The following is a 10,940-nucleotide window of genomic DNA, read 5'->3' as shown; positions in this document are numbered from 1 at the left end:
TTTATGAGTTTTAATAAACAGCCAATATCCTATTAATATGTATGATAATATATAGTTAATAGTTAATAACTGAACCTTAAAATAAAGTGTTAACGATTAGCTCCCTTAAACAACAAATCATATTAATGTAGAATTAAAAATGATGCATAAAAGATGCTCCCACACTGTAAAAAAAAAAAAGTTGAGAAAACTTAACTTAAAAGTTTAAGTCAACCATGCAGCTGCAGAACATTTTTGAGTTGTACAAACTTTGTTTGAGTTATCTCAGCTTTTTTCATGTTAAATAAACTTTAAAGCTGAATTTGTCATACAAAACATAAGTTGGATTTTTTACAGTGCAGGAAACTTCAAAGTCAGTGATGAAATGATGTGTATAACTGTATGATTTGTATTTCTTTATTATGCCTTTGAGATACAACATGCCTGTTTCCTTTGTGATGACGGAGTATTTGCTGAGTATAAATAAGTGCTGGATACTGACTACTGGTAATGACACATTCTATGTGGGAAGGTGACAACTTCAGGTGAGTCTTAAAATGCACTTTTCCGTGAAAACTGAACAATTTACTAAAGCGTAAATGAGATTAACTTTCCTACAACTTAACAGATGTGTTACACGATTAAATTATCGCTGATCTTTTGGAAAGCTTTTTTTTCCTTTACATTGGCTAATCTCTGTTTCCGAGGACCATAGACCAGTGAATAATATATATATTATTAAAAAATATATATATATGATTATAGCTGTCAAATGATAAATCGCGATTAATCACATCCAAAATAAAAGTTTGTTTACACATGATAAGTGTAGTACTGTGTATATTTACTATGTATATTTGAATACACACAAATACATGTATCTTTTTAACAAACATTTGCATACTTTATATATGTATATAATGTATATGATATAAATATAAATATTTTATATATAAATATAAAAAAAATCTTAAATATATACATGCATAATTTGCATATATATAATGGAAATACAGTACCTGCTCACTCATTACAAGAAAAAAAATATACTATAATCTACATAATCTTATAGAATAATTATTATTAATTATACTTTAAGATCAAATTATATATCATTTAAGCATTCTCTCGTGTTTGTTTTCTCTCGTGTTTATGTCTCATGCCCACACAGCAGGCATGAGACATATTACTATAATATTTGTTATTATTTAATTTGTAAAATATTTTATATCTCATAAGTAAAAAAACAACAACAATACATAATCTTTAAATAATATTTTTTCACTAAATCTCAAGGTAGAATAAAAAGGGTCAGGGACAGTCCATTTTCCTTTTAATATCGTGCTTACCTTTCTCAGAGAGACACTAACAGAAAGCATTGTGTTTAATCTTACACATGGAAACGAGTACTCAACCCCTGCAGACTGAGGTGTTAAATGGTCTCCAATGTGTCCTTAGACATTCATAGAGGAATTACATTACCTCATGTCATGATCTATGATATAAATTGGAGAATCTAGCATTGCATTTACTCCTTTGATGTGAGATTTTATCTCTCTCTCTTTTTTTGTGTCTTTTTTATCCTATAAAGATCCTTTCACTCTCATTTTTAACCAGAACTGCACAGGAAGACAACGGTTGACTACAAAGGCGCAAGGTAAAGAAAGCTGGTGAATATTTACTTGCTTGTTCCTGATGATTTAATAGTGCCTGTCATTTAATGACAACTCTGGTGACAAAGTATTGCATGTTGGCCTTAGATGAGACAGTTTTGGATTATAATACTCATATCTGCATTTAAATGATCTGCACGCACATAATATGATTATGTTGGGATTTGACATTTTTAATTAAAATATTTACAACGCATGCTCATTTACAAGAGAAAAACTTCTTCTTTTTGATCTGAACGCCTCTAAATAATATTTGAATCATGTTAACCAAGCAAATGATGATACAGTGTGATACAATGCATGTCGCACGTGAAATTTGCTAAAATTCTTTGGAACTGTTTATGTTTACTGCATGTACAAATGCCTTCAAATATTCAGACAATGGAAATATGAGTGTGGGAGGACAAAAGACATAAAGTTATGGTCACTGTGAATCATTTTGTTTTGTTTTATTTTTGTTTCATCCTGATTTTACAAAGACAAAAAAAGTTCAATTTTTCAACTTGTTTCATGTGGTAGAGATGTAAAGGAAAGTAGATGACAAATATTGATTCCTATATGAAGTTTCACTTAGATTTTGTCTTATGAGGCAAGTTAAAGACTACACTTATGTGAAAAGAGGAAAAAGAGTCAAGTGAGATGAGTGAGTAATATTCCATCGCTGAGCTGTGTAAACCTGAAAGCAACCTTAAATGTGTGATAGACCCTTCATACATTCTCTAGAAAAGTGACTGATAAAAATGCAAGTATGAAATTAGTGTATATAACTAATATAACTTATTTTAAGGTGTCATTGTTACAGTGTGATTATATATTTAAGTGCTGAGTGATATTTAGTAACATGTACTTACTATAGCATTAGGGTTTGTTTCAGGGTTAGTTGGATGTAATTATGCATATTATTACTATGGTAAGTACATGTAACGTGTAACAATGGCACTGTAAAATAAAGTTTTACCGTTATTTTTATTCTTAATAGATCCATATGAATACATTTTTTATTTCGAATTTAGTTTGCTTGCATTTGATGTTTGTTTAAAGTGCAGAGGTGTGTATGAAAACAAATCATTGTGTTGTTATAGATGCTCTTATCTGAACTCAGGCTCAATAACATCATCAACCGCATTCTATTGCTGTCTTATCCTTATCCTGTTCCTGGGTTGCTTCTTTTGTGCATGTTTTTGCAAAATGCAAAGTGTGTTTGTGTGGTTTCCTGAGGTGGGAGAGGTGTGTGTTGTGTTTGACAGACAGATGTCACGCACATTTTGGGCAACATTTCAGCATTCTCTCGTGTTTATGTTTTTCTGGATTTTTTTAACCTAAAAACATGATAGCTAGAGGTTAGAGATTTGTCATAAATTATTATGGTCTTGCGGTTACTGTAAATTATAGTCTGTGCACACATAGTCCCATTGAACGCTATAGTCTCAGCCACTTTGCTTTAATTATTCTCCCCCTCAGTGCTTACAGGGAAAATACCATCTTAAGAAGGACTGTGTTCCTGGGATTCACATTCCTTACATGCATGCCGTACTTTCCTTTCAAAAGCAATTTCATACGAGCATCTTCTTATTTTCCCTCTTGTTTTCTGTGAATGCAAATAATATTTTGTTCACCTTCTTTTTTTAAGGCTTGCTATTTTTGTATGCATTTACAACATATTTAAAGGGTTAGTTCACCCCAAAAAGAAAATTCTGTCGTCATTTACTCATCCTCGTTGTTCCAAACCTGTAAGACTTTCTGTCCGTCCATTGACAGTTTACGCAACTACCACTCAAAAATGTCTTAAGAGATTGAAAAACTAATCCATTTGAATTGAACGGCTGAGTCCAAATTTTATCGATTTAAATGAAGAGACACGATCGCTTTATATGATGAACAGATTGATTTTAGGCTTTTATTATAAAAATTAATCAATGCACATCAGCTGTGGTAAACGAAAGCTCAAGCATGCTTACTTGACGTTCAAGAACCAATGAGGTTCATTCTTGTGTTATGCAGCGCATTTGAGCTTCCGCAAGAACCAATGAGGTTCATTCTCTTGTGTTGCGCAGCACGTTTGAGCTTCCACAAGAACCAATGAGGTTCATTCTCTTGTGTTGCGCAGCACGTTTGAGCTTCCACAAGAACTAATGAGGTTCATTCTCTTGTGTTGCGCAGCACGTTTGAGCTTCCACAAGAACCAATGAGGTTCATTCTCTTGTGTTGCGCAGCACGTTTGAGCTTCCACAAGAACCAATGAGGTTCATTCTCTTGTGTTGCGCAGCACGTTTGAGCTTCCAAAAGAACCAATGAGGTTCATTCTCTTGTGTTGCGCAGCATGTTTGAGCTTCCACAAGAACCAATGAGGTTCATTCTCTTGTGTTGCGCAGCACGTTTGAGCTTCCACAAGAACCAATGAGGTTCATTCTCTTGTGTTGCGCAGCATGTTTGAGCTTCCACAAGAACCAATGAGGTTCATTCTCTTGTGTTACGCAGCACATTTGAAACAGCTTCTCATATATTGCCTTATATGCATATCTAATTCAGATGATTTCATAGAAAATAGTAAAGTAAAAACAAAATGTAAAGGTGTCATTAACTGGCTTTTTAAAAATATTTTATACTGTTGTCTGAGGTGAACGAATGACATTTGTGTGGTTTTTACATTCAAAAACATCATAACTAATAAGTAATAGGCTATTTTTTACACTGGTTTCGAGGCTCTCTCCTGAACGGTTTTGATGGGCGTGCTGCACTGGAGACTTGGAACTAAACGCCCAAGGCTAGGGTTGGATAAGATTTGCATATTTTAATGAGCTTAAGCTCCCCTGTCAGTTCAGTGACATGAGAGAGGAGAGAATGAGGGAGAAGCGGCAACCAGAATGATTTTCTCAATCACAGGGCTGTAAACGTCTTTATCAAACAAACAAAATGTTTTATTTCTCATCGACCCGCAATTAATTGGACTATTATTTTTATATTACTCATAGCCGGCATGGACGATATAAGCGTGAACCGCGCGCACACACATACACGTTCGATGCGCGCAGCCCTTCAGATGTCAACTTGAGAGAGAGAATAGCAGAACAAGAACGGAATATAATGAGATTGATCGGCCTGCCGGGCTTTGCGAGCCCTGGCCCAAGCGTGTCTGAGTCCAGCATATTAAAGGTATGCTCTGTTAGACACCTACACATAAGCTAAAACAATCTATAACAATGCAATTCTATTACATATAAAAACACATTTTACTCACATGTGTGTTGTACCATTCCTGTCGGATCCAAATCCAGCATCTACCGGAGATTTGTTTACAAACGACCCCGCAGTGAACTGAAGTGAATGTCTTCCCCACGTGAGCTGGAACTTCATTAAAAATAAAGTTCAACCACTCATTCCTAATATTAGGATCAAAAGGAAGCTTATGCAGCGACTGTGTTCTTCTACAACCAGAAAATATCTTAATCTTCCAAGGCATATTTATTGTTGTTGACCAGCTAACACGAGCCCTCCATGAGTCAGTGGGCGGGGCTACTGGATTAGTGTGTTTCGTCTTGCACTGAAGTCAGTATGAAGCACAGGACCATTTGCTGAGCCTGGTGTCTATAAAAGCTTTTCTTTGACTAACAAGGAAGTTTTCAGCTCTGAAACTTACAGGATATTCTTATATTACCATAACCTTTTATATATCAAAAGTTGATTCCTCAATTCATCACACCTTTAAAGACTGTCAAAGAAAAATGTCCCTTATTAAAATAATATAAGTAGAACTCACAGAACTTAGACCATGAAAACATTCTAAATAAATAAACACATGCATGCATATACTTACAATACAACGCAATACAAAACTATTATTTGAAAAAAAATTGTTAACTAATTGTTTTGTTCTCTTTTCCACATGTATTATGTGAAATGTAAGTATTGTAAGTATATAACGCTGCACACCAACTTGCAATCTTTGTCAAACTCTTGAATTCAGGAATGCCTCAGTCTGAGAGAGAAAGTGACAAGCGGGTGAGTGGGAGAGAAAATGAACGACAGCCACAACTGAAAGAAGAGCGTATTGCGTCTCCCCCTCTGACGAACGAACATTCTTCGCACATGGAAGATCTTTCATCTGCTGTACGTTCTGTGAGTGGGCTTCATTTTCTGGTATTTTCAATGCCTTAAATGAAGACTCAGGTTGTTTGCATTATTTACACTGTATTTTCTGAAGATTCCAAATCATTTAGTGTATAGATGCGTTTTTAATTTTCTTTCTGATTTCTGTATCCTGCCCCTCAGACAATGGCATCAGTCCATACTGTTCCATCCAACAACTCAACATTCTTAAAACATCCACTATGCCAGGTAGATTAATAAGCTGCTGATGTTTAAAAGCATGAAGCTCTCAGAGAATGGCCTTTATTGTGGAGAGGGTGTTGGCGTGATTCTCTGTGTGTATGTGTACGTGTGCAGAGAGCTGGTGATGAAGAACGGATGCAGTTTCTTCAGCTGGTGTTTGAGAATTCTCGAGCTGGCCAGATCAGGCCGTCTGTACTCCGCTCTACAGCTCTCCTGCTTCAGGGTCTGTGTTCCAATGAATTATTCAAACTTTATATTTTTTATTGACAGTCAAAGTAGTGAAATCCATAGAGATATATCATTATATTCCACATATGTAGGCTACATGTTCTGTCAAGCAACTGTTTTGAAACGCATACACTGCTGCATGTAACCTCTTCAAAGTGTTTCGATTCAAAAGGTTTCAAAAGAAAGAAAACAAACGTTTTTTGATTGCTCTCTGAGGGAGGTGCTGTTGTTGTGTTCTATATAAACTTTTAGGTCATAAGTTTAAATATACCTTGTAGAATCTGCAACAACAAAAAATCCTTTAAGTAATTGAATTGAATAAATGAATGAGGATTGTTCAATTATTCAATTACATTACTTAATTATTCAATTCAGTTTGATGGAATTTTACTATTAATTAAATTGCATAAATCTTTAAAACAAAAAGTGTATGTTTTTTGAGTGCATGAAAAGATCTGACCACAAATGTACACTGTAAAAATATGGCACAATGTACTATATAAATATGAAGGAATTTTCCATATTGGTTTTTTACAGGTCTTTTATGTGTATTTTGAATTACACATTGCATTAGTTTGTGTTTTAAGAGTCAACGGAAATTTCTGTAAAATTACTGGATAATGTCCTGGCAGAAAATTACCAGTACATTTTCAGTTTTTTATTTTTTATATCAAATTATATATAAATATGAGAATATATTATTCATACAATAAAAATACTCATAATTTAAATACATTTTAATTGATCTTGAATATAAAAATATATTATTTATACAATATAATAAAATATAAAATACATATATACACTGTAAAAAATGTTGTTCTTTGTTGGTTTAACTTAAAAAAGTAAGTAATCTGGTTGCCTTAAAATTTTGAGTTTATTGAAATTAAAAATTTGAGTTGATACAATGAAGGAAATTTGTTTAATAAATAGAAACTCTAAATATTATTGTATCTGAACCACATAAAAAAATTGATAAATCATGAAAATAGCACTATTTGGCATGTTTCACTGCGTCATCAGAAATAAAACACGTACAATTACCCAATATACGTTTAATAATGTTTTATTAAATAAGGTTGTTGAATCTCAAAACATGTTCATTGTATTAACTCAAAATTTGAATTTCAATGAACTCAAAATTTTAAGGCAACCAGGTAACTTTTTTTCTAAATATTCTTTTTACAGTGTACATAAAAATACATATATAAAACAATATCATATAATAAATAACTGAAAACAAAATGATTGTTAAAGTATTCACAGGTGTGCACTGTTTTGCCTCATTCTTTAGCAAATGACAGTCACCCATCAGCTATGAACAGAAGAAAAGAGACCGGTCACAGCACGCAGAGTACCATACAGGCTGTTGCTGACAGGAAACAATCTCCCAGCTTGCACCATCACAGGTATCACTGAAGAAATAAAAATCATGAAGGTAATAAATGTTCATCAATATGCATATTTACATGTCACATGGCCTCCTCAGCCCTGTCCAGACAGAGATGCAGAGTTTCAGCTCGCTGTATGTAAATGGCCAATGTCGCTGGCCAGGCTGTGATAAAGTCTTTGAAGGATACACACATTTTTTGAGGTAAGTCTGTGTTTTATTTCAATATCTGAAACAAATAAGCGAGCTTCCCTTGTTGGAGTCTTATCATTTTCAAACTGAAAGACACAGATATTTCCGATTCTCAACCTGTCTAGACATCTGAACCGAGACCACAGCACAGATGAGAAATCAATTGCACAGTGGCAGATTCAGCAAGACCTGGTACGCCACATGGAGAATCAGGTACATCAGAGATAAGATCGCTTACAAGCATCACAAGTCTTACTCTGTGCATATTTGATTATCACCAGTCATTATGAATGTATGAATGAGGCGTTGAAAGTGAATCATGGTTTCATTGGTTTTGAGTCATTGTGTGTGAACCCAAAAGAATCAAACATCTTGGTAAAAGTGGTTTGGGAACCCACTGGCTCTAATGTGCTATATGTGATGACTTCAGCTCATTCAGGAGAAGCAGAAACTTCACGCCATGCAGATCCACCTTCAACTCTTTGACTGCATCTCGACATGTACTGTAAGACTCTCCAGAATACTCTTTGAGGCTGCCACAAGTTTCGTGAGAGCATACAGAAATAGCATTTCTCATAGTGAACATGACATTTCCTTTTTGTGAATTCATAATGTCAGTAAATCTATACACAGTGTAGTTGAACTCATTTCAAGATGTCTATGGCAACCTATTGCCGTGCTCAATGGCGCTCTCATATTATGGGCTGACTTGTGTGTTCTTTATCAGGGAGCTGCTACAGGCCGGTGCAGGCCACTGGCACTAAATTTGCCCCTGTTGGGGGAGCCAGATGGCAGGATGAAGAGAGCTAGTGAAGCACCGGTACAACAGGAACCCTGGCATATATCTGCACCACACTTGCTGCCAGGTAAAACCTGCTAAAATCCAAAATACACATCTTACTGTGCCTCTAAACACACGTAACTCTAACTGAAGAGTTTCTTTAGACAAGAATAATCCAATTAAGTGTAATTGATATGGTGAAAAAAAATACAAATAGTTAAAGGTTACCATCCAACACCGTTTACAGTGAGAAGGCAACACCCATCTTCTGCTTCCGTTCCAGTTGTTATTGGTCAGACAGTAGAAAGTTGGTCTACCACTATGACTACAGTTGAAGTTTTAATTTAGCTTGTTTCCTGTCACAGTTGGCAGGCAGACCACAAAGGCTGCCTAAAATCTGGACCAAAAGTGGTTCACACAGTCTCAGCTGGAGTTGTTGCTCATAAGTCGGCTATTCGAAAAACTTGAGTGCTAGGTGCATTATGCAAGTATGTTATCGAAAATGACTGCCTCATTTGCATTACCCGGCAGAAAAAACACAGCGACACATTAGGCACAATGCACATATGAGTGTTGACAGTCAATTTCCAAGAATTGTTGTGTGATGTTCTGTTAAGTAATTTGGTTTTCTGCAAATTACAGATTTCGTTAGCGGTGTTGAATACTACAAATATGCCAATATACGACCGCCATATACATATGCTTTTCTAATTAGATGGGTAAGTAGCATCTATCTATCTATCTATCTATCTATCTATCTATCTATCTATCTATCTATCTATCTATCTATCTATCTATCTATCTATCTATCTATCTATCTATCTATCTATCTATCTATCTATCTATCTATCTATCTATCTATCTATCTATCTATCTATCTATCTATCTATCTATCTATCTATCTATCTATCTATCTATAGTAGTAAGTACAATTATATACATTTTAATGCTTATTTTAAAATGTATAAATGTGATTTATCATTGATTCCTACAGTCAATCCTGGACGCCCCAGAGAAACAGCGGACGTTAAATGAAATCTACAATTGGTTCACAAGAATGTTTTACTATTTCCGTCATAATTCGCCTACATGGAAGGTTCTAAAAATTCTGCTGCACTCAAAAAAACATCAGTTTGAGACCTGGGATCAGTCCTATTTCTGTTTTAAGCATTTTTTATATATATTTTTTTGATATATATTGTGAGAGACTTAAATGTTCACGTGTGTCTAATTCAATGCTATACAAATTGGCTTACTTAAAACAAAATAAGCTCCAACCTTCAGCAGGTTGACCTCTGATATCCTGAGATTGGCCTTTTATCTCAAACTCCACTTTGGGGACATTATATTTTTGTCCACATGGTGCCACTGTTGACATGATAAAAACATGCTGAATAATCTCACTAAACACCACCAGGTCTAATTCATATAAATACAAAATTATATTTTCTGATTTATAACTGCTTCAACTTTTTTCTCAGAATGCCGTGCGACACAATCTTAGTCTCCACAAATGCTTTGTGCGCGTGGACGGGAGGACGGGAGCGGTGTGGACAGTGGATGAGGAAGAGTTTCAGAGGAGGAAAGGACAAAAAATCAACAGGTCCTCTCAGGTTCTTCCCTCATCCTTAGACAAATTACATACGCAATGATATGTTCAGGATGATCAAAACAAGAATGTAGATTAAATTCACAGAATATGCACACAGTTTTTGAAAGTCTGACAATGTGACAAAGCAACGTCTTGCTGTTTTACAGGGACTACAGTTTGAATTGGCTGACACCCTTCTCCCATTGTCCATCCCATGAAGCCTCAGATGTATCTATAAAAGCCACAGATTTTCAGTGAAACCACTTCCAAGTGTATAGTGTAGTATGGACACAAATGAGGCAATGAACAAAAATCTAGTTTTATTATTTTAAAGCAGTTTTAGGCATTTTCCTTGGATTAGGGATAAGGATGATCTTGTTTGTTAATATTCATTGATCTATCTATCTATCTATCTATCTATCTATCTATCTATCTATCTATCTATCTATCTATCTATCTATCTATCTATCTATCTATCTATCTATCTATCTATCTATCTATCTATCTATCTATCTATCTATCTATCTATCTATCTATCTATCTATCTATCTATCTATTTATCTATCTAAAAAAAAATCAACAAGTCTTCCTTTAAAACTGTGTTACTGTCTAAGTATATGTATAAAAATATGACAAATATTGATACAGACTGTTTTCTTTTAAAATAGTAACAGAATATATGCATATATGCATGCTTTATTTCTGATTTATATGTCCTGAACTATATATGATTCAAATTAAATACAATCGCAATGACATATCAGAATATACTCCAAC

General features: G+C 34.6%; 1 protein-coding gene across 5 annotated transcripts; it reads left to right on the top strand.

The window, feature by feature from the left end:
* Window positions 1-290: 290 nt before the first annotated feature.
* Window positions 291-10,667, top strand: foxp3b (forkhead box P3b). 5 transcript variants are annotated; one of them, XM_067412677.1, is made up of 14 exons: window positions 291-524; window positions 1,571-1,636; window positions 5,617-5,768; window positions 5,922-5,987; window positions 6,096-6,204; window positions 7,504-7,618; window positions 7,699-7,803; window positions 7,917-8,004; window positions 8,222-8,296; window positions 8,519-8,657; window positions 9,215-9,291; window positions 9,567-9,668; window positions 10,054-10,175; window positions 10,331-10,667. In XM_067412677.1, the coding sequence occupies exons 3-14, from the start codon at window positions 5,619-5,621 to the stop codon at window positions 10,419-10,421; spliced, it is 1,239 nt and encodes a 412-aa protein (XP_067268778.1). In that variant the 5' UTR covers window positions 291-524; window positions 1,571-1,636; window positions 5,617-5,618; the 3' UTR covers window positions 10,422-10,667. The 5 variants fall into 5 exon arrangements, with proteins under 5 accessions (XP_067268778.1, XP_067268779.1, XP_067268780.1 ...); XM_067412678.1 differs by lacking the exon at window positions 291-524 and adding an exon at window positions 1,383-1,408; XM_067412679.1 differs by lacking the exon at window positions 291-524 and having other exon boundaries at window positions 1,392-1,636; window positions 5,617-5,759.
* The last annotated feature ends 273 nt before the right edge of the window (window positions 10,668-10,940 follow it).

The sequence above is a fragment of the Pseudorasbora parva genome, chromosome 13 (genome assembly GCF_024679245.1).
Source record: "Pseudorasbora parva isolate DD20220531a chromosome 13, ASM2467924v1, whole genome shotgun sequence".
Classification (NCBI taxonomy): domain Eukaryota; kingdom Metazoa; phylum Chordata; class Actinopteri; order Cypriniformes; family Gobionidae; genus Pseudorasbora; species Pseudorasbora parva.
The sequence above is the reverse complement of the archived record's forward strand: the minus strand, read 5'-3'. Positions and strand labels throughout refer to the sequence as shown.